We start from the raw sequence: 22,897 nt of genomic DNA, 5'->3' as shown, positions 1-22,897 counted from the left end.
AAGTGGGTCATGACTAAGTAAGATAAAACAAACTAAGACTTATTTGCCCCATATATTTATTGCAAATAGAATAATTGTCTTCACTTCAAATTCTGTCTTTAGAGCTGAAATTTTTTGTGGTGCAACTTTTGAGAATGGTTTAAATTTTGAAAATATAATGATCTTGGTCACTCAGAAAGAATTAATTAGTTTCCTCTGATTGGAACGGACTCCATTTTGCACACACATCTTAATTTTATCTGGAGCCTAAAAGGCAGATTGGCTGTTGTTGAACTACCAATTTTGATAAGCACATACTTCAGAAAGCTATCAGAATACCAAGAATCTCCCCTAGTGAACTCCAGTTCTTAGTTCCAAAGGAACCGAAATTGTTAAACAAGCTTATGTCTTCCATTTCCTTTATAGCACCCAGATGCCTAATCTCATGCATTGCATTCAGTAGCTGCTAAATAAATCTTGCTTGAATGAACTAGTATAAACTTTATATGCGTTTATAATATGAACTCTGAATGTGAAAACACACGGATAAGTTAAATCTCTTCTCAGCTAATAAAAACATGTTGTTATATAGTAACCACCAATTTTGTCTGTCTTCTACTCACTTATTTGGAAAAGTCTTATTTGCGATTTTAAGAAAGAGTCATAGTTTGCTAATGCAATTCATTTTGCAAAATAATGAAGTCAGTGATGAGAAATTTCACCAAGCCTTTAGTGAAGTGCTGGGCGATGCTATGTAATTTTGTTTGTCCTACCATGAGTAGCTGAGAGAGATCAGTCATGTTCTGGAACCAAATATCCTTTCTGGCGTTTGTTAACCGAATACATTAAATCACTGCCTGCAGTCTGTATGGTATTAAAAAGAACAGCTCTAACTATAAACTGTCTATTATTCTACATACACATTACCATTTCTTAAAAAGGATCTCCGTGACTGTCCTCCATTGAGTGGAGGTAAGGTCTTCTTTTCCTGGCTCACAAATGTATCCCATTTCACCTTGTCACAGCCGCCGAGTTCCTTTACTTTCTGCAAACAACTTTCCAAGTACTCTACTGGGTCTTCGGGCTTAGAACACATCAGCCCATTCAAAAGGCTCTGAAATACAACAACAAAATGTGCGCATATTAAATACTGTCTTAAAACCACCTTTGTGGAAATAGTGTATATCCCATCTTTGAATTCTGGGTTGTTTTGGTTCTTTGCATTTATGAAAATAAACCATTTGAGTTGAAATTATGCTCTGATTGAGTAGTTAAGATAACCCCTAAAATTCTTGCCCAATTAGTTTTCAACTCAGCACTGTCTTTTAAAACAATTAAAGGAACTATATTGTTTAACATGGAAGAAACCTATTGAAATGGGATAAAATGCAGCGTGTAAAATGCCCCAGTCATGATTTATCTCACTCCTACCCATGCTTAAAGTCTCCAAGCCTCAGTTTCAGAACGTTTTTTTTTAAAGGCTTAAAACATTCAATATCTGTGAAGTACATATTAAGTGCCTGACACATAGTAAATAACAAATGTTGGTGGTTTTGTCATCATCATCATCAGAAAGTCTCCCCTGTGCCCTCAGGTTGGCTTTCGGATCCCTTCTTGGGTGTTCATGACACCCAGAAAAAAAAACTTACCTGTCATTTATACTAAAATCATCAGTTTTTGGTTGGTCACCTCTTTTAACCTATAAGCTCTTCAACAATACACTGTGGGTCTTATTTATTTTTCAATATCCAGCCTCTGACACTGTCCCTTGCACATGGTAGGTGCATACTGGACTGCTCTCTAATTAGGAAAAAATTCAAGCAAAACATAGAGTCTAAGTCTAAAAAAATATTTGCTATACAGTAAGTCACTACAGTACCTGTTCAAGTTACAGAGGAAAACCTGGTGTCTGATGTGTCACATGTACAGTTTCTAAAAATGCTACACACCTGGAAATGCTGATTCCTTGGAACTGAACTGATGTGCAAAATATTTCCTTCGGAGTATTTCATGGAAAAAGCATAGAGGATTATTATCACCATTATCTGTACACAAAACACACACCCTTTGAAAGACTGACATCTTTCCTGAATACAGTATTTTATTGTCAAATTATTCTGGTGCAATTTGCTCAAAATGGTAGGCAGTTGCTACCAGGTACATTTGTCCTCTGAAATCCTAAATAGTGTGGGATAGAGTGTTCAATCAGAGGACTGACTGCAGAGGGAGGTCAACTGCAGAGGGAGCAGATGAAACTAACCCGAGCATCCACACCCAGTTTGTGGCCATCCACACACCCACTGACACGCACATTGCATTAATGCCTCACACTCCTCCCAGTCAACTCCGTGGCAGTGCTTACGCTGTAGTTTTGATTCCAAAAACCATACATTCCTTTTTCCACACCTTGCAAAAATATGATATGAGATAAAAAGGAGATGTCAGATTATCTGTGCTCCATCAAATCACTCAAGATTAGGTCTTTAATTTTTAAAAAATCCCTATTATTGCCTAAAATGAGTGTACAAACTCAGTTTTTTAATGGAAAATATACATTTCCAGCCTCCCTAAATGACTCTGACTCCCCAAAGGGTACTGATTTTAGGAGGGAGAATAGGTTCCACTTATCTGTGAATAATTTGAATCCTTTCTTCTAACAATCAGCCACCATCAGGATCCAAAACAACCAGCAGATTAAAAAAAAATCACTCTATTTGAATTAATCCTTCAAGAATTTGGATAATCTAATTTGACTTTCCCCAGTATTCAAATTAATTGCCAAATCTCTGCTCTAAAATGCAGCAATACAAGATCAATATATACACCATTAGGTTAACTAGAGTTAAGAACTCAGACAAAATCAGGGGAAAGTGGTTTTTGTTTCAAACATTTAATCTAAAAATGGAAACACATTTCAAAGTTGAACCTACCAGAGATATCCCATTTAGCCTACATGATGTCTCAAGTCAGGAAGAAATCTGAAAAGGTCGGTTAGATACAGCTAGTTGCTTGACAATATGCAGATTCAATAATCAGTCACTTGGTCTATAACGATATCTAATATCCACAACTGTGGCCAATGTTTTGGGTTTGGTAGATACCTAATTGCTAAACTTCGTATACCTGGAAACTCTGTATACCTATATCGTGGTTTTGAGGGAGAAAATCCAGTTGGAAACTTGAAGCATTTGGTTTTGCTGTCTATACTCATTGCATGGAGAGCTGCCAGATTTGACTTCTCTCTCGGGCTGTGCACAGCACAGACTCTTCCTACTGGAAGGATGGAGTCTTTGGAGGTCACCAGCAGTCTCCTTCCATCTTCCTATTGCCTGGGATTGCATTTGAGTACACTGTATTTCTGTATTTCACTTAAGCAAGTTGAATTCCTTTTCTGGGTGTGCCCTATTTTAAAACATCTTAGAATGGCCAAGGAAAAGCATCGTACCTTAACAAAAATGCCTGCCATCACTTATTTGCATACACAGCATAGATTTTCATGAACAAACTATCAAAATTCTCTGTGGTTATCAAAGAGGAAACAGTCCCCAAATTTATAAAGAAAAAAGGTGTACTATTAAGCAGCACTTTGCAATCAGGTGACCTTCCTGTGGATGTTTCTAATTACCATTTTAGGGATGAAATTAATTTCAGTAGCAGTATTCATGACAAAAACCTTCAGCTCTTCATTTCCACATTTACTTTTTGAAAATTAAAAAAAAAAAACTTTTAACAAGAATCCAACATACTCCCAAGATCTGTCCTTATGCAACACCTCCTGGTTATTTTCAAATACTAGTAAACGCTTGCTAGATTTGGGTTTCGCATACCAGGCTTGTGCTCATTGAGGGATTTACCTGGAAATCATGGCTTCAGATGGACCTGTAAACCGTGGCTTACAGAGCTGAGAGAAAATGAAGATCTGTAATTATGGCGGCCCATTTTAAAGATAATTTGGGAAAACAGAGCCAAAATTATTTTCCCAAGTAGTGTTATAAAATTCCTTTTAGCAGAACAAATCCCCCAAACAGGAGAAAGAACAACGCATGACTTAGTTTACTACATCAGTCCACAGAAATGGGGGACCAGTTTTCAGGGCTCGCTCTGTGAAGGTTGGCTCGTTTCCATTTTATTTTATTTTTTTAATCTAAGTAAAAACACAGGATTCAGGAATGTTTTAAAATTCAAATACGGGGAGAAGGAAAGATGCAAAACGTTCCGCGACATAAGCTACGGTTTAGAACTAACCAAGGTTCCAGTTCATCCCTCAAGCCTCCTCTCCCACATTCCCAAAGTGTCCCTCATCCTCCGGGTCCCTGGTGCAGACGATGCTGCGATGAGGTCGGAAGACAGAGCAACAGGAGTCAACGCCCGCCTAGCTGCTCCCTTTCCACTCTTTTTCTCTAAGTGGGATGAAGAGGGCAGGCGAAAGCTATGGGCTGGGGAGGCGAGCAAGGAGAATCATCCTTTCCACGGCGACAGAAAACGTGCTCAGGAGTTCATTCACCGAAAGCGCAGAGCAGCGCTGGGTGCCTGCCACCCGAGAGGCAGCGCTGCACTCGCTGGGTTTGGACTTGCTTTTTGCATCTTCATCCCTCTCTTTCAAGCGGTCTCTGGGGGAGGGCTGCTTTCATCCCCACTTCCTCTTCAACGCGGGGTGTGGGGGGTCCCCACTCTGGGCGCGCGGAGGGACTAGGGCTCTCGACCCCTCGGTTCCGAATCTTTGCTTGCCGCTGGGCGCCCGCGTGCCCACCTGGCCTGGCCCCGGCCCCCTGAGAGCGCGGCCAGACGTTGCCTGTAGCCCACCCTGGGTGTCCACATCTGAGGGGTGGGCTGGGGGCAGCCTGCTTCTATAACCCGGCTAGAAGACTGAAACTTAATTTGCAAGATGGGGGCTTCTGAGCGCAGCCATCCCGCAAGAACCCCCGCAACCCACCAGAAAGGCGGCTACCCGCGGCAAGAGGGCGAGCGAGCTTCTGCAAGCACCTTCACTTCCGTGCCCCGCGTAAGCTAGGTGGGACGGGGCGCGGCTGCCTCACCCAGAGCCCCGGAGGTGCCCTCTCCCGACCCTCCCGTCCCTCTCTGCCATACCTAGCCCCCTACCTCGAAAAGCTGAGGTATTTCCCTCCGGGCCAGATACTCCTTGGCATCGTTGGTGTTCATGGCTGTGCCGCGCGTGCCTTGGGGCGCAGGCGGGAGGCTCTCAGGCTGCGGAGACCTGCGCTGGGGCTGGCGGGTTCCGCGCCGAGCACGGTGCAGCCCTCGCTCTCACGCGCAAACGCTCACAGGCTCAGCTCTGGCCGCCCAGGCCGGACCCCCGCTCCGCCTCTCCCCGGGGGCTGTGGTTTCAGCGTTCCCGCCGCCCCCGCCTAAGCGCTGGTCCCCGCGCCCGAGCTGCGGATTCGGAGCGGCGGCTCCCCGGGCTGCTGGCGGCGCGGCCGCCGGGGGAGGGGCGGAGGGAGCGGAGGAGGGAGGACCGCGCGGCGGACGCACGGCAGCAGCCCGCCCGCCTCTCCCGCTCCGCGCACCGCGCTCTGCGCCTCCGGAGTCGGGTCTGCGGCGGCGGCCGCCAGTCACGGCGCGTGGGCTGCGCGGGGTGCGGGGGTGGGGACGGCGTGCGCGGGGGGCTCGCAGTCACACCCCTCCGTGTCACACCATCGCCTGGGCGCTGCGCGCGCCGCCCCCGGGACGCAGCAACCTGGGACCAGGTGGCCGGAGGAACAGAACGGGGGTCTGTAGGAACCTGCCACCCTTTCGCCTCTCCGGACCTCTTTACACAGGCGGGCGCGCGCGCGCACACACACACACACGCACGAGTTACTCCTGCATGCCCAAGGAGCTCCCAGGAAGACACCTAATTGTCACAGAATTTATCTTTCATTCCTAAGGTTACCTACCGATCTTTCATAATAGGCAACTGGGAGTAAGGAGAAAACGGGAATGACGGTGCGGAATCCATCCCCTTAAGATAATTTTTAGACCTTGGATATTTCTATCCTTCAGGAAAGTTTTGGTTGCTGGCTTCGAATTTTTTCTCTGTTAGTGTTACAAAACCTTACAGATTTCGGTATAAGGTTTTACAGTGAGGTTGCAATCTTCACTAACAGAAGGATTAGTAAGTAATCAGCTAGTTATTTCTGTAGAGAGGGAGGGAAGGTGGAAAAAAGAAGTGGGTGGCAGTGGAGAACTGGAGACTGCTTAATTTGTTTAGTAGGTGAGGTGGGTGCCAGCATTAACCTGATGTGCGGAGTGTGAAGTTGGTGGACCGTGGACCGTCGGAGCATCCCAGGGTCAGTATGGGTGGGTATGGGTGGGTACGGGTGGATGTGAGTGGATGTGCTAAAGCAGCTATACAGGTCAAGTATTTTCCTGTTACAGACCATCGTAAAAGTGCACACATCCTCCTCCATGACTCATTTCCCCATTATGATGTCTTTTCATTGCCAGCTGTAAAGATGGTCCATGCTGTCCTGAGAACATGACCTCTAACTCTGTGCAAGGCCTGACACTGTGAGGTCATGTGAGAGGGAAGGAGGCTCTGATAGGCATTGACAGCTGGGGTCAGGCCAGGGAGAGAGGCAACACTGCACCTGCTTCCAAAAACCAGTGTCTGAATGTCCATTTCAAGTTCATCTTTGCCGATCTTTCCTTGGTTCTATTTCTTGTCACACGAAAAACTGCTATTCATGCCTTCACTATAGCTGCAGTTTTGTTTTCCCCAAAGGAGGGGCTCAAAAATTAATTGAGTTTTGTAAAGTAAATGAAGTTTTCTGAACACTTGTGAAACCATGTGTCATATGGTAGCTTTAAATGAGGCAGGTGTTCCTATTCCATAGAAGTGGGTTTCTGCCCTCAGAATATGCCACATCACTTACTGTTCCAGCTTCTGACATTCTTTTTCTTGTTTAAGAGCAGGTTAGGGCAGGAGTGAAGCGTTGTCTCTTCCCAACGTGACAACGCTATGAATACCAGGGTCCGTGGCATGAAAGCTTACTTTATGAGCAGGTACAGCCAAGGCAAAGCACCTAAGACTGAAGAGGCCACTTTCTGCCGGACCTTTCAAGGTCACCCTTTACAGACAAGAACCCGGCAGAGCACAGCTCACATCTTCCCTCCTGGGGAGGAATGGATCCTGAAGGGATACAGGATACTAAAAGCACTTTAGTGTAGTCAGGCAAGGATGGCAACTTGCTTGTATAAAGAGAATGGATAAGACTGCATTGCATTAAATACCCTGGACAGCCTGAAAAATGTAGCAGCTGGAGATACGGCAGATTTTCAGGTAGCCTTATGCACTGACAATCAGTGCTTTTTGGTGTGTTCCAAGTGTATGAGAGCAGCAAGATGCTCATAGTTACTTTTGCAATGGGAGTTGTAGCCTGTTATGGAAGGGCTATATGGGGGAAGTATAATGCTTCAAAGGCAAGCTGATGGTTTGGAAGAGAGGAAAAAGAAAGGACAAAGGACAACAAATACGTTCTTGCCATGGGAGACCCGGTTCATTATTTCCTGACATGAAATTCTGAGGGTGGGTATATAAAGGGCTCATGGCCCTTTGCCCTTTGTTCTCTTGGGGATGCATTCCTGCAACTCTGACAAATCAAGATGCCTATTGCATGCCTGGTGTCTCTGGGCAGAATCTCTTCTGCTCCCCTGTTGGGAGAGTGTGCTAGTTTATACAGCAGTGAATAAGACAAACATGATTCCTGCTGTCAAGGAATTTACATTCTCCTGGTGAGTGCAGTGTAAGAAGTGCAGATGGTCAATAAGCAAGTAAAAATGCACAAACAACATTGGGTAGTGATAAATGAAGGGCAGATAAACAATTATCCCTCTCTCCAAAAGACGTAAGTAAGATACCAGATAGTGATCAATGTAATGATGAAAATCAAACATATGACTGAACTATTATGCTGTACACCAGAAATTGACACATTATAAACTGACTATACTTCAATTAAAATTAAAAAAATAAAATGCTTAACTGTTGATATGAAGCAAGGGGGCGGAGTCCAGATTATTTGCTGGACGTAGCGGAGGAAGTCCTGATAAACTTTGGGATGATAACTAGAACTTTCCAAAGGTCTAGACATCCTTGAGAAGGCGTCTCTTGGTGGGAATTTCTCTGGATGATCCCTAAAGGGAGCTCAGTGTTGGCACACAGGCTGTGTCTCAGTAAAGGGCCACCCCTTGCTCTCTCCCTGTTAAGTAGATGTCTCAGAGTAGAGACCATTTGCTCCATCCACACAAAGAAGACTCAAAGACTCTAAACCCAGGACAGCACTTCCCACAACCCACAGAGATGGCTGGGGCCTATGCTTAAATCCTCATTCATTCCTAACAGGTACTTACCCCATCTATAGTTTAAATGGAGCCAGCTTAACCACAGGAAATTTTACTGATAATGTGCCAACTGTTTCTCATTTACAGTTCCTCACCCCAGGAGAGGGGCCCTAATGGGATCAGTCATCAGCACTGGTACAGTTGATAGTAATGACATGATGACAAGTCTGGCCATAATACAAGGTAAAAATTTATTGAGTGTTACAAGTCAGGCATTGTGATAAGTCCTTTATAAAGTGCATTACATATGCCATATTTAGTTCTTAAATCAACCTGTGAGATATATTTTATATTCATTATATAAATGAAATAACTGAGATTCAGAGAGCCTAACTGCAGGGTTATACTGGTGGTCACTGTCAGTCCCACTGCTAAACCCTGAGCGTCCTCACCCTGAGAATGTCATCATCATGCCTTTCATGGTTACAAAGGCCTGCAGCTGTTTTTCCTTTGCACCTTTCAGTGTTTTCTGAAGGTTCTTTCATTCTTCCTCCTATTCCCTTCCTTCCTTTCTTTTTCTCAGCAGGTGTATTTTGTGTTTGAGGGGGAGTATGTTGTTTAAAACACAGGCCCCACCACAGAACACGTACAATAACAAGTTTATCCTCATAGATTTTCTAATTGTTCAAGATCCTTTTCTATTTGAAAGTTTTTTCTGGGTTTGGAGTTTGAACGGACACCACAACATTCCTATGTATTGAATTCTTGAGTGTTTATTTCTCTCATTTGGCACACACACCAAAATCTCCCTCCTAATTATTCTGTTTCCCTCACTAATTGACAACCCAGTGGGCCATTTGTGTTTTCAGGGACATTTGTAAATGTTTTGCTTATCCAGAAAAAAATCTAAATATATAAGACTTTCCATATTGGGTATATTGTCCTGATAAATATGCCCCTTATTTACATTTTTTTTTAGACTGTCTTTCTGAGTCTTTTACTTTTTTTGTAAGTGTGGAATACACATACTGGTCTGTGGAATCTGGGTAAATGCAGGCTGAAATTATAGTGTATAACACAATTGTTCAGCCAAAGCAGAATTTCTCTATGCTCTATTTCTTTTCTCCATACTGGCCAAGTAGCTGAGCCAGACACTTGGATTCTGGATCTCAAAGACTGCTAGAAATTCTTTGGCTAGTGGAGGTTAGAGGTAAGAGATTGAAAACTTTCCTACAATGTCTGACAGCATAAGGAATATTTCCAAGTATATAATTTATACACCAAGAATAGCTAAGATTTGGAAAGTCTTATATACTCGTCTAACTATTCATTCAGTAATACATCCATTGGTCAAACAATTATGAAATGACCTTTTATGTTCCAGACCTATGTTTGGAATACAAAGAACAAGACTCAAGGGGTTCACTGCCTGGTAGGGAGAGATGTAATAATTAAGTACAGGTAAATGTAATGATATGTTTTAATAACATGATAGAAGTAGATATGTGGAGGTAGGCTGTTTTGGTGGGGACACAAACGTGTATGACTCATATAAATATGTATATGGTGGTGGGTAGGAGGGTTTAGCTCAAAGGGTAGAGCACATGCTTAGCATGCATGAGGTGCTGGATTCAATCTCTAGTCCCCTCTCTGAAAATAAAGAAGTAAATAAACCTAATTACCCCCCACATAAACCAAATAAAATAAAACAAACAAACAAAATTTTTAAAAATATATGTATATGGTAAAAAAAAAAAGCACTTAGAAAGTTGAAAAAAGAAATACTTTCTTTCAGCATTTATTTACCACCCTCAAAAAGTGTTTGTTTTTTCAGTTGTTTTCCCTTCCAAATTTCCCCCAGATACATATCTTTTCAGAAACTTTGTCCTAACTGTAATTACACACATTTCCATGCTTTACATGGCTATCTTTAAAAATAACTTTTTAAGAGTTTGTTCAGAAGTTTTGGCATAAGCAACTTAATAATTTTTCCCATGGCTGCACATTTTTGGTTGCTTCTACCATTATGCTATTATAAGAAAATCTGACATGAAGAAGTCAGTGTATATTTTTTTTCACATTTTAAATTATTCCCTAGAAAAATGTGCCCAAATGGGGTTACTGGATACAATGGAAAATGCATTTTGTGGTTCTTGATTTATTTATCAAATTTCCAGAAGGGTCTAATCCATTTACAGTGCCGTAAGCAATATTTGTAGTGTTTGAGAGTTCCAGTTTTACTACACTGTCACTAAGAAGGAAATATTTATTTTTAATTCTCAATTTTACCTTAATAGATTAAAATTACACATTTAAAGAATTTCATCATAACTTAATTCTCATCTACCTTGATAAGTCCTACCTTCTGTTATTTCCTTTCTCACTTGGGTCCTTTTCTTCATAACTCCCTTTTCTTTCATTATCTTTCTTTTGCTGTTCTCCCACGATCATGCTTTGTTTATGACTCTATTATAGTATTCACTATATTATGCCTTATAGAGAAGTTATTTGCAAAACTGTCCATGTCCTTTGATGGCTGTTAACACCTTTTGGAGGGACTTTATCTTTGTATCTGCCACAGTGCCCAGTGCAGTTTCTTGCACATTGTGGTAAGGCCTAACGTATGAAATACTTTACCGCAATGTCTTGTTTAATTCACAAAATATCTTGAAGTAGGCATTATTTTCCACTTTTAGATAAGAAGATAACGAAAATGAGTCGCAGATTACACAAGTAAAAACTGATTTAAATATATACATAGAAATCAAGTGCAGATGGATTTCAGATCTAAATATTAATGGTAAAACCACAAAGCTTTTAGAAGAAAACGAAGGAGAACATGTTTGTGACCAAGGAGTAGATAACAATTTCTTAAATAGTCATTAAGGATGTTTGTATATATATATTTTTTATTGAAGTATAGTCAGTTTACAACGTGTCGATTTCTGGTATATATGCAAAAATAAAATAAAATAAAATAAAATGGTTTTTAAAAAAGGCATTTGTAGTAAAAGAATAAATTATAAATCAGACTACATTAAGAGTAAGAACTTCTGTTCCTCAAAAAACATCATTAGAGAATGAAAAGGCACTCTGTTGAGTAGGAGAAAATATCTGCAATACATATATCCAGTCAGGGACTTGAATATATAAAGAACTTCTACAAATCAATAAGAAAAAAATTCTAATAGAAAAATGGACAAAAGACTTGAGCAGACACTTCTCAAGTGGGGATCTCTATATCCAAATTCAAATGGCCAATAAATATGTGAAAAGCAACAATTTCTTTAGTCATCAGGAAAATGCAAATTAAGCCATACCCATCAATAGGGTTAAATTGAAAGAAAGAAAGTAAATACCAGTGTTAATGAGGCTGTGGAATAATCAGAACACATATACACTGTTGGGGGAACGCAAACTTAGACAACCACTTTAGAAAACCATTTGGGAATAACTACTAAAGCTGATTAGTTTTGTATTTACCAAGATGTGTTAGAATGTTCATAGAAGCACTATTCTAAATAGCTCTAAACTAGAAACTACTCCAATGTTCACCAACAATAGAATACAGAAATTGTGTTAGATTCACAAAGTGGAATACTATAAGCCACAAGAGTCAACAGTCTACAGCTACATGTAACAATATGGACAGGTCTCACAGACACAATATTGAGTAAGCACCAGACATAAGAGATACAAGCTATGTGATTTCATTTATATAAAGTACAAAAGCAGGCAAAAGAATCTATGCTGCTAGAAATCAGGAGAGTGGTTACCCATAGGAGCATGAAGTGAGGGAGAGAGCTCAAGGAAGGTTTGGGGGATACTGCCCACGCTGCTCCTTGGTTTGGGTGCAGGTGACATGGGTGTGCTCATCTTGTGAACACTCATTCCGCTGTGCAAATAGAACATGCACTTCTCTGTATGTATACTATACTTCAATAAAGAGACATACTAAAAAGTAAAAGATGGTGAACTATGGGATTTAAACCCAAGACCGTCTCATTCTTAAATCCCATGCCCTCCTAACAGTTCCATGCTATTTTATCATTTAGTAAGCAGATCAGAAGAGAATTTGCAATCCATGGCCCTTTGCTTCTGCCTTTATTATTTCACTTAGAGTCAAATTGCTGCTATCAACACTATGCCGTTTGTAAGTAATAACTTATTTGTAGCTTAGTCTCTTTCCGTGTAAGCTTCTGAGCTTCTCGTCAGCTGGACCGCCATGTCCTAGAAATCTTCATTTTCCCAGTGCTTTGGACACTGCCTGGCCTAAAATAGATACATGAATGCAGGAATGAACTATCTATATCTGAATACATAGAATGCTTAGAATTCAGCCAAAGAAATTTAGAAAGATATCCTAGCAGGAAAGAGTAAGCTTTCTAATATTAACAAAAAAAATCCAAATAGGTTGAAACCTTTTAAAATTACACCATGTTAACTTGGAAGAGTTAATGCCATTTGTAGATATTTCTAATTTACCATATGGGAGTTCAGGTGCTGAGAAAATCTAGCTCAAGCAATGCCTTTGTAATGTCTAGAAATATAATGGTCTATAGCTACATGATTAGGCTACATAAAACAAAAGTAGCATTTTACAATAATTCATTCAGTCGAGTATTTCTTGAGCACCTACTATGAGCTGCCAACACACAGGCAAATAAGACACATGCACGGGACATGCATCTAGAAGAGAGAAACAGTAAGATACATGTGCCACAAGTCATTAGTGTTTCATATGTTGTTAGAATGTGATAAACATCATGGGAAAAGAAAAAGTAGATGAGAATAAGGAGGGCCAGGGGCCAGTTACAAGTTTTTTAAGAATTTTAAAATTTTTATACAATTTTTAAAGGTGACTTTCCATTTACAGCTATTACAAAATATTGGCTGTATTCTCCATGATGTATAATATACCCTTGAGCCTGTCTTACACCCAATAGTCTGTACCTCCCACTCTCCCACCCCTGTACTGTCCTCTTCCACTAATAACCACTAGTTTGTTCTCTATATCTGTGAGTCTGCTTCTTTTATGTTATGTCCACTAATTTGTTGTATTTTTTAGATTTCACATATAAGTGATATCATACAGTATTTATCTTTCTCTGTCTGACTTATTTCACTTAGCATAATGCCCTCCAAGCCACCTATGTTGCTGCAAATGGCAAAATTTCATTCTTTTTTTATGGCTGAGTAGTAGTCCATTGTGATACACACACACACACACACACGCCCCATATCTTCTTTATCTGTTCATCTGTTAATAGACACTTAGGTTGTTTCCATATCTTGGCAATTGTAAATAATGCTGCTATGAACATTGGGGTACATGTATCTTTTCGAATTAACGTTTTTGGTTTTTTCACATATATACCCAGGGGTGGAATTGCTGAGTCATATGGTAGTTCTATTTTCAATTTTTTGAGAAACCTCCATGGTGGCTGTACCAATTTACATTCCCATTAACAGCGTGCAGAGGTTCCCTTTTCTCCTCACCAACCTTTGTTATTCGTGCTCTTTTTGATGATAGCCACTCTGACCTGTGTGAGGTGGTGTCTCGTTGTGGTTTTGATTTGCATTTCCCTGATGGTTAGTGACGTTGAGCATCTTTTCATGTGCCTATGGCTGGTTACAATTTTAAATAGAGTGGTGAGGGAAGGTGTCATGGAGAAGGTGACATTCCAGTGAAGATTTGAGAAGGTGAGGGAGTTAACCCTGCCAGTATCTGGGGGAGCAGTGAGTTCAAATGTCCTAGGGAGGGAGAATGCCAGACTTGTTCTGGAAGCAGCAAGGGGGTCGGTTGGCTGGAGCAAGGTGAAGGATGGGAAAGGCAGAGAAGAATGTGACCAAGTCACACAGGACTTTGTAAACCCGTTAGTTCTTCTGAATGAAATGGGAAATTAGTGAAGGGTTTTGAGCCAAGACTAATATGATCTGACTCACATTTTAAAAGGCACATCTGTCTGCTGGTTTGGGAAGAGGTAAGAGGGCAAAGGTAGGAGCAGGGAGAACAGTTGAGAGGCTAATGTGACTCAGATGAGTGATGAAGTCAGTAGAGGCGATGAGAACTGGTTAGATTCTAGCTGTATTTTGAAGATACAACAAACAGGATTTTCGGACAGATCAAATGCAATAGATGAAAGAGAAGACATCAAGGATGGCTTCATGTTTTTCGGCCTGAGGATAGTAGGAGACTATTAACCAATTGGCCACAAGCAGCTTGCTAACTTATAAAAACAGAGACACAATGGAATTTTGATTGGCTTTGAAGGGAGCCTGGCACATGGCGAGTTCTCTGTCCTATTTACTGACCATGCTTCTGTTTTCATGCACAACCTTTGGCTTAAGGGCAGCCTTCTGAGTTCATGTTAGGTTAATGTACATGTTGCACCAAGTCAACATCTTGTGCAGGTAAAAGAGAGAAACTTCCACTTATTTCAGGAACACTGAGAACTTAATGTTTTAGACTTTCAATGTCCAATCATCAGTATAACTATTTTACGTCCCAGGTGGGAAATCTGTAATTCCATCAAATCGGGTCTTCATCAGTCAGCCTACCTTGGCTATGATAAATATAAATAAGGAAACAATTCGAACCCCAAGGAGCCTCTAAATTTAAATGCCGTAGCTAAAATACATGGAGAAGCATTTTCATTTTGACTTAAATGAGTATTCTGACATACGCTTTGAAGTAAAAGCTTTTTTGAATCTCATAGAAGCCCCAGAGAAAAACAAATCTATGACATCAATTTATTTTTAAGTTTGTTTTGCAAATAACACATTTGAGTTTTTATTATTCTTTTTTTATCATTATTAACAAATGGCAATTCTGTGAGCCTAAAGGTCTAAAATTTCTAAATCACACTTATGTGTCAGAACCAGTATGCCCTTTTAAGTGTCTACACTGCTTACTTTTGTGTTTTTACTATATGTCTTGTGAACAGTCTATTAGTAAAACATACATTAATCAGCTTAGGATGAGTAAGATACATTTTTTCCATCCAAGGAATGAAATGTTGTTTCTCAAGAGTCAAATGACATTCATGTTGATGTGCTAGAAAAATTTAAAACTTAACAGAATTTACCATCTGCTACTGTTTTTTTTAAAATCTTTTCCATTTAGCCACATTTTCTCTATTAGCTGTTTGTCTAATTAGGTGAAGTCATAAAACTGAAGACCTAGTAGAGATCACATGAGCGGTGATTAATTTAAAGAGTTCCCTTCCCCCGAATAAATCATCATTTTAGATTGTGCAAAAGAAAACTAATGCTAAAGCATTTCTGCAATCATGTCATTCTCTTGTGCAAACATTTTAGTGACCACCATTGTCTGCACTGTCCAGTATGGTACACTAGCCACATATAGCTATTTGAATTTAGTACATTAATTCTTTAATGGTAACTTCAACACAATAAAATTAAAACTTCAGTTTCTCAGTTGAACTAGCTACACTTCAGGTACTAAATAGTCATGTGTGGCTGGTGGCCACCATGTTGGATGGAGTTAGATATAGATATAGATACAAAACATTTCCATCATCACAGAAAGTTCTATTGGAAAGTGCTGGTGGAGAGAATAACTTGCAGTTTTTTTTTTAGCATAGCGTTCCAAACCCTCCACAATTTCACTCCAGTTTACTGCACTAGGTATACCTCCCACTGTACTGATCACGTGTGACCTGTGCGTCCTATAGTTTTTAAAATTTCTGGGCCTTTACTTATTTGATTCCCTCAGCTTATTAGTTCCCTGTTTTCCACTTAGCAAGATATTCCCACATCTATAAGGATCCACTTAAACACACTTTTCTTCATAAAAGCCAGCCATGTTCGGCCCTAGAGGATGGAAGTAATGTCTTTGCACTCTCCAGAGTGTGCTTGTACAGGGATTCCCTGCTTTTTGAGAGTTTGCTTTATGTCCCTTTGCCTTTTGAAGGACTGACATTAGTACTTGTTTTCTCTAACCAAATGAAATCTGAAGGTTTTTTCTTTTATGAAAAAAGGAGAAAAGCAAAAATCACGTTCAATGTTTGTTTTGCAGCTAGCGTTACAGAGGCAGCGCGCACTCCGAGCAGTACAGCGGCACCGCCGAGCTCCTCCCCTGGGAGCTACCCACCGCATTTCAGCATCAAGCTGCCAGAGCTTTGAACTGTGTCTGTGAGCATCTGTGTTTATCTTGATTTGTTATTGTTTCTAGCATTCTTTAGGTTTTTTTTTGAATTATAATTGACCTACAATATTATATTAGTTTCAAGTGTGCTACATAGTGATTTAATATTTTTATACATTAAGAAATGTACCATTTGTCATCATACAAAGTTATTACAATATTATTGACTATTATCCCTATGCTGTACATTACATCTCTGTGACCTGTTTTTTTTAATGACTGGAAGTTTCTTTCTCTTAATCAGCCTCCACCTATTTTGCCTGTCCCTTCTCCCCACTCCCCTCTTGCAACCACCAGCTTGTTCTCGACCTATCAGTCTGTTTCTGTCTTGTTCTTCATGTGTTTTGGTTTTTTTTCAGATCTGACATATAAGTGAAATCATACAGTATTTGTCTTTGTCTGTCTGACTTATTTCATTTAGCATAATATCCTCTAGTTTCATCCATGTTGCTGAAAATGGCAAAATTTCATTCCTTTTTATGGCTGAGTAATATTCCATATATACACACATATATATCTCACGTCATCTTTGTCCATTCATCTATTGATGGACACTTAGGATGCCTCCATATCTTGGCTGTTGTAAACACTGCTGCAATGAGTAGAGGGCTACATATATCTTTTTGAATAAGTGTTTTCATTTTCTTCAAAATAAATATCCAGAGGTTGAATTACTGGATTGTATGGTATTTCTATTTTTAATTTTTGGAGAAATGTCCATACTGTTTCCATAGTGTCTACATAGTTGTTTCCCACCAACAGTGCACAAGAGTTCCCTTTTCTCCACATTCTCACCAGTACTTATTATTTCTTTGCTCCTTTTGGCTGACAGCCATATCTTGATTTATTTTGTGCCTTTATTATCAAAATGTGTCCCAGGGTACCTGCTTCTTTGCCTTACACCACTCTGGCTTCTGGAAGGTTTCGTAGGAAAGCTCTACTTCCAGAGAGCAGGGAAAACCTGTCTCTCTATCCTACCCGGTAGAGTATTTATGTACTTTTGTTTCTGTCATCTGCTCCAGCCCCTAAAATGTATCTTCATGGGTGGACCACTATGCAGCTTACTACAGTGTCATGTGCATAATGAATATTCTAAAGTATTGATCTGAGTAATTTATATTAAATTTAAATATTACTTCTTCTGCAGTGTGAGTATTTACAGCCGGACTATTTGACGTGCTTTGAATTTGTAAATTTATTTGCTCCATTTTTTAGAATTATCACTTAAAAATTTTAACACCTTTATTGTGGTATGGTTCCTATACAGTAAACTACACATATTTCAGATGTACAATTTGATGAATTTTGATAGATGTGTACACCCATGAAACCACCACCGCAATCAAGATAGCTAACATTTCCATCACTCCCCAAGAGGTGCAATTTTCAAATTCCCAATTTGTCCCTTCCCACTCCTTTTAACCCCTGGTAAAATAAAAAATTATTTTATTTAAAAAATTTTTTTCAGGCCTTTTTTTGAGGGGGAAGGTAATTAGGTCTAGGGTTATTTATTTATTGAAGGTACTGGGGATTGAACCCAGGACCTCATGCATGCTAAGCATGTGCTCTACCACTGAGCTATACCCTCCTCCCCAGGATCACCATTTTCAAACCCCATCTATGTTGACTAGCCTAGATAGGGACAGGCACAAGGGGATTAAGTTTTAGAAACATCTTTTCCTGGCTGTAATTCAGTATGTAAGCATTTCAGCTGCCTTCTCCATTATGTCTCATGCCTGTAGCTAAAAAACCGGATGCAATTTAAATCAATCAAACAAAGAGCGTCTACTAATCCCTGATAATTGGTACTAGGCGCTACATGTATTTTTAGTCAGCTGTCTCTGGTCACTGGCTTTGCAGAATCACAATCATCAGGACAGAAGAAGGTTGTTATGACCTTGTTTATGCCTTTCTCAAAACCTGTTGGACATTGTTACACTTCCATTTTTTAAAGCAAAACAAAGCCTCTCACCCGTTAACCTATTTTCAAATTATAGGGTCCAAATGGATTCCCGGAAGTCATCACTCCTCTCATCTCTAGAAAATACAGCACAAGACCATGGCACATTCCGTGTAGGGAAATTTTGAATTTCATTTCTCGTGTCTTCCACAGCATTCTCATTTGTAATTTTCAGAAATTGGCCAGTGTTATTTGTGAAGATTATTTCATACTAATGAAATGTTGGAAGTCCCAATGTTGGAATTGCCTTTGTGAAAAGAGATGAGGAAGTCTTTTTCTATTTCTGCTATCTTGAGTACCCACCTTCAAAGAAGGTGTCTCCTAACATGACCCTGATGGCTTCATGGGGACAGTCATCCTGATATCTCTGGACTTGATAACTACCATTCAACAAGAGGAGAAAGAGAAAGTATTCTTATGGTCACCCTGAAGTTCATATATTCATTAACTGTTCTTTGAATTTATTATAAGCATGTATCAACTCATCTATCTGTTGACTACACCAGTGACCTCTTCACAGGTGACTTGTGCATCTGTTTATCTCCATCCTTGGCCTCTCCCTTGTCTGTGCTTAGTTCTGTCATTAAAACAGGTTGCTAGATACTCATTCTTTCATTCAGCCAACATTTCTTTTAACATTTTTTATTGATTTATAATCATTTTACAATGTTGTGTCAAATTCCAGTGTAGAACACAATTTTTCAGTTATACGTGAACATACATATATTCATTGTCACATTTTTTTCTCTGTGAGCTACCATAAGATCTTGTATGTATTTCCCTGTGCTATACAGTATAGTCTCGTTTATCTATTCTACAATTTTAAAATCCTGTCTATCCCTTCCCACCCTCCACCCCCTTGGCAACCACAAGTTTGTATTCTATGTCTATGAGTCTATTTCTGTTTTGTATTTATGCTTTTTGTTTTTGTTTTTGTTTTTTAGATTCCACATATGAGCGATCTCATATGGTATTTTTCTTTCTCTTTCTGGCTTACTTCACTTAGAATGACATTCTCCAGGAGCATCCATGTTGCTGCAAATGGCGTATGTTGTCAGTTTTTATGGCTGAATACAGCCAACATTTATTGATCACATATCTATGCCAAGCACTGTGCTAGGTTTTTAGACAACAGAGACACGCTAGCTGGGTAAGACTATCTGATATCCACAAGTTATTAACCAGTCTAAGCCTCAGGTTTTTTTTTTATAAAAATGGGAATATTCATTTTTTAACTCATTGAGTTACTGTGAGGGTTAATCGAGCTGCTAAGTCAGAGTTGAAATCCAACTTAATTCTTTGCCTTCAGATTCCAGTTCATTGCCTACTGAATTTTTTATTCTGTCATTTAAGACCCTGATCCTGATTACCACTGTTCCCTCTCCCACATCATAAGCTCAAATTAAAGGATTTGCTTCCTGTTCCTATTAGATACACTTGCCTGATGCCTTTTTTCCTTTGCTCAGGCTCTTCCTTCTGCCTACAATACCTCCCCAATTCTGCATGTCTAAATTTTTCCTGCTTCAAGGGTCTTGATGAAATATAATTTTCTTCATAAAGCTTTCCTTGGTTTCTGCAGCATGAAATAACTGCTTCCCATAAAATCCTGTAGCATTTTGTTCTAATTTTTTAAATGATTGTTTTTATGAGGCATCATATGGTACACTGAGTATCAGAATGAGAATGATAATTAATATCTATGCATTGAAACATTATAACTGTGGCAACAGCTTGTCAATTCAAGCTTGTGGAAGATATGATGGAAGAATCTTACCTCTGAAATGGAAAGAAACTAATGGAGTATGGAACAGGGATGCTCAACTTTCCTCATATTCAATCCTCAATTTACCTTTGCTATTCCCTCTTCACCACTTTTACTTTCTTCTCATTGTCTTCAGGAAGCTGCTTTTATGTCTTAAAATAAGGTAGGAATGGTGGCAATAAACCAGACATTAAAACTAGCTCATATAAGTCCTTATGAACAACTTCAAAGTGAGGTTGTTACCTTGGTTCTTGGTAAATATGGGTAGGTTGGCTTATTTTTCCTTGAACCATCTCTCAAAAGCCTTGAATTCTTAGAAAAGCGTGAATGTCTAAAGCATCAAACTGTTTTACTTATTGATGAAAGAATGGATTTCACTGGTAATCTCATTTGCTTCACATGTCGTTAGATCATTCAACCAATAAGTATGTTGCATCGTCATAAGAAATACTTTCCATAGCAGTAATTAGGTACTCATTGTTCTAAAGTTTGAGAATATGTAATAATTTAAATTATTCATTGACAAAGTAACTTCATTTTTTGTGTTTGTACAAATATTACTAAAGGTCATAGATGTCTATTAAATTCTTAGGCTCTCTGATGAGTAAATACGATCTGATGGTGAACTATCATGGCTTTTATGGCAGTCATCAACATCCAGAAGGGACAAGAATACGTTGGACCAAATCAGTGAACAGTTGTGTATGGTTTTGCACGTCCATTGATACTGCCAATTTTACCCTCTTTCTGCAGTAATGGCCATCATCTTCCCTTTCACGTTAATATGAGTACGTATGAATTATGCTGTGCAATATGAATGTATATATGAATATGTACAAATGGTTTCAGTCAACCCTGCGATCAACTCTACTTTATTCACAGATACACTTTCACTCTCCATGCAATGAAGCAAATGAGCTCTTTCTGTTTGCTTCCTTATACCGTTTCTGCTAGAAATTACAGAACAATTTTAGTTGTTGATTTAACAATGCTATACATTAAATCTCAAAATCTTGGTCATTTCATCTGTCTCTGTCAGCCAGGCTGCAGATTGCATTGCATAAGTACTCCTTTTTTTTTCCCTTGAGACTACTACAGACTTTGTTCTTAATTTTCCAAGTTCTTAATTTTTTTTAATTTCTATTAATAGTAAAGATTTTTGTGTTGAATATCTCTGCTATATATTTCCCACTTTCTCTATGATTTGATATACTGTTTTTTCTTGTTTATCTTATCTTTTTATTTAACCAAAATTCTGAATTATTTTATTCTATACAGAAGGCCTATATTATTCAACTACCCCATGGATAACAATCTACTGATGGCCACTGCCCACTGCTGAATGTCTAGACAAGGCATTTCATTTTGAAATACTTGATCCATGACAGTGTCAGGGACTGGTGACAGAATTCTATAAATCTACTTTGTATTTCAACTATAAGCACATCCAGCAGCTGCATCTTCATTTCTACCTCAGCCATCTGGTGTAGTTCCTAGTGTGGGTATCCTCCTGGAAGAGAGAAGGCAGATCTAAAGGATGGGTACAACCGATGCCCTTGGGGAGAGTATTTATCCTACTTTTTCAGTGGCATTAACCACTTTCTTTTAAAAAAAAAGTTTTTTTAAGGTTACAGTGTTTAATGTTTATCAAGTTAAACTTCTACAGCTAGCAAGATAACAGAAGAGTTACTAGGAATCAGACCATTCCTAGGGAATGTTTATTGGGCCATCCCAATTACACTACAGGGCAAACAACTTCCAGTGTTTCCCGTCTTTGTACTTTCTTCCTTTCCACCTTTGGCCAAGTCATCTGGTGTTCCATGGACCTCCATTGTATGGCCAATGACAGAATGGTCTCCTGAGAGTGAGATCAAAGAATCTTCAATAGGCATAATGGCCACACCATCTTTGCTAGCAGTCACATTGCCCAGGTCTCCAACTCGCCTCTCTTGAACCTCTGGCCCACCATGTGTTTTGGAGAAGGGATTAAAGTGAAGACCTGCACTGGTACAGCCTTGTGTACTGTCTCCAAATTGATGGACTTGGACTCCATGATCGCCTTCAGTCAATCTTGTAATGGATCCTGACACCACGACTGGCCCATTTCCCTTCTGCTGGAAGTAGATGGTGCCCTGCACTGGCTGGTGCCCGTCAGCACGCACACAGCCGTGGTTGCCATGACTGGTGGGGGTGCGTGTCGGTTCGGGCTGCTAGGGCTCCAGGGGAAGCCAGAGACCCCTCACCACTTTCTTACTAGTGGTTAGGAGGACAGACTCTGGTAATGATTTGTTGAGTGGTTAATGTGAACTAAGGGAACTTACTTCTTATGGCCTCTGACTTCTCATGACTGACAGTTTGAATGTGAGGACAGGGAGAAGGACTCTCATCTCTCTCCTTTAGTGCTTCCCTGGATGGAAAAAAATAATTCAACCTGACAGTGACATAACTTCTTCTATTGCAGCACCCCATGGCAGCATCACAGGGATTTGAAGGAGCCTAGGAGATCAATTCTACACATTGTGAGCCACTGTGGAAAAGATTCCACCAGTGTCTTCGCTGAACTAGGCAGGCTAGTTATTGCCTTAAATTGTTCTGGAACCAGTAAGTTCATAGATGACTTATAACAATTTCTTTTCATGTGATTTGAACTGTGAGTCATCTATTCTGCTGAAATTGTGGACACACTGGTGTATTTTTAACTTGCTATGAGCCACTCTTCTGAAATAAAATGGAGCAGAAATGCAAT

The 22,897-nt window shown here is 39.8% G+C and overlaps 2 protein-coding genes and 1 non-coding gene across 4 annotated transcripts in view; all 3 read right to left on the bottom strand.

Moving 5' to 3' along the window:
- AK5 (adenylate kinase 5) overlaps window positions 1-5,388 on the bottom strand; it is a 213,613-nt gene extending 208,225 nt beyond the window's left edge. The window contains exons 1-2 of one of the 2 annotated variants that reach the window (XM_032494623.1): window positions 5,080-5,388; window positions 907-1,093 (exon numbers count right to left, since the gene is read on the bottom strand). In XM_032494623.1, the coding sequence (XP_032350514.1) occupies window positions 907-1,093; window positions 5,080-5,139 (247 nt within the window). In that variant the 5' untranslated portion in view covers window positions 5,140-5,388. The remainder of the gene's footprint in view (window positions 1-906; window positions 1,094-5,079) is intronic. The other variant, XM_032494624.1, reaches the window with a different exon arrangement.
- Window positions 5,389-17,945: 12,557 nt separating this feature from the next.
- On the bottom strand, window positions 17,946-18,017 carry TRNAA-AGC. Its single transcript has one exon. It is a non-coding gene; the product is annotated as a tRNA-Ala (tRNA).
- Window positions 18,018-21,658: 3,641 nt separating this feature from the next.
- Window positions 21,659-22,330, bottom strand: LOC102504600 (superoxide dismutase [Cu-Zn]-like). The gene is given in 2 exon segments (XM_032494614.1): window positions 21,659-22,294; window positions 22,297-22,330. Coding segments are annotated over 2 exon segments (459 nt in total). The 3' UTR covers window positions 21,659-21,869.
- Between the last annotated feature and the right edge of the window lie 567 nt (window positions 22,331-22,897).

Source organism: Camelus ferus, chromosome 13 (assembly GCF_009834535.1).
Source record: "Camelus ferus isolate YT-003-E chromosome 13, BCGSAC_Cfer_1.0, whole genome shotgun sequence".
NCBI classification, from domain to species: Eukaryota; Metazoa; Chordata; class Mammalia; order Artiodactyla; family Camelidae; genus Camelus; species Camelus ferus.
Note: the sequence above shows the minus strand (reverse complement) of the source record. Positions and strands in the feature narration are given on the sequence as shown.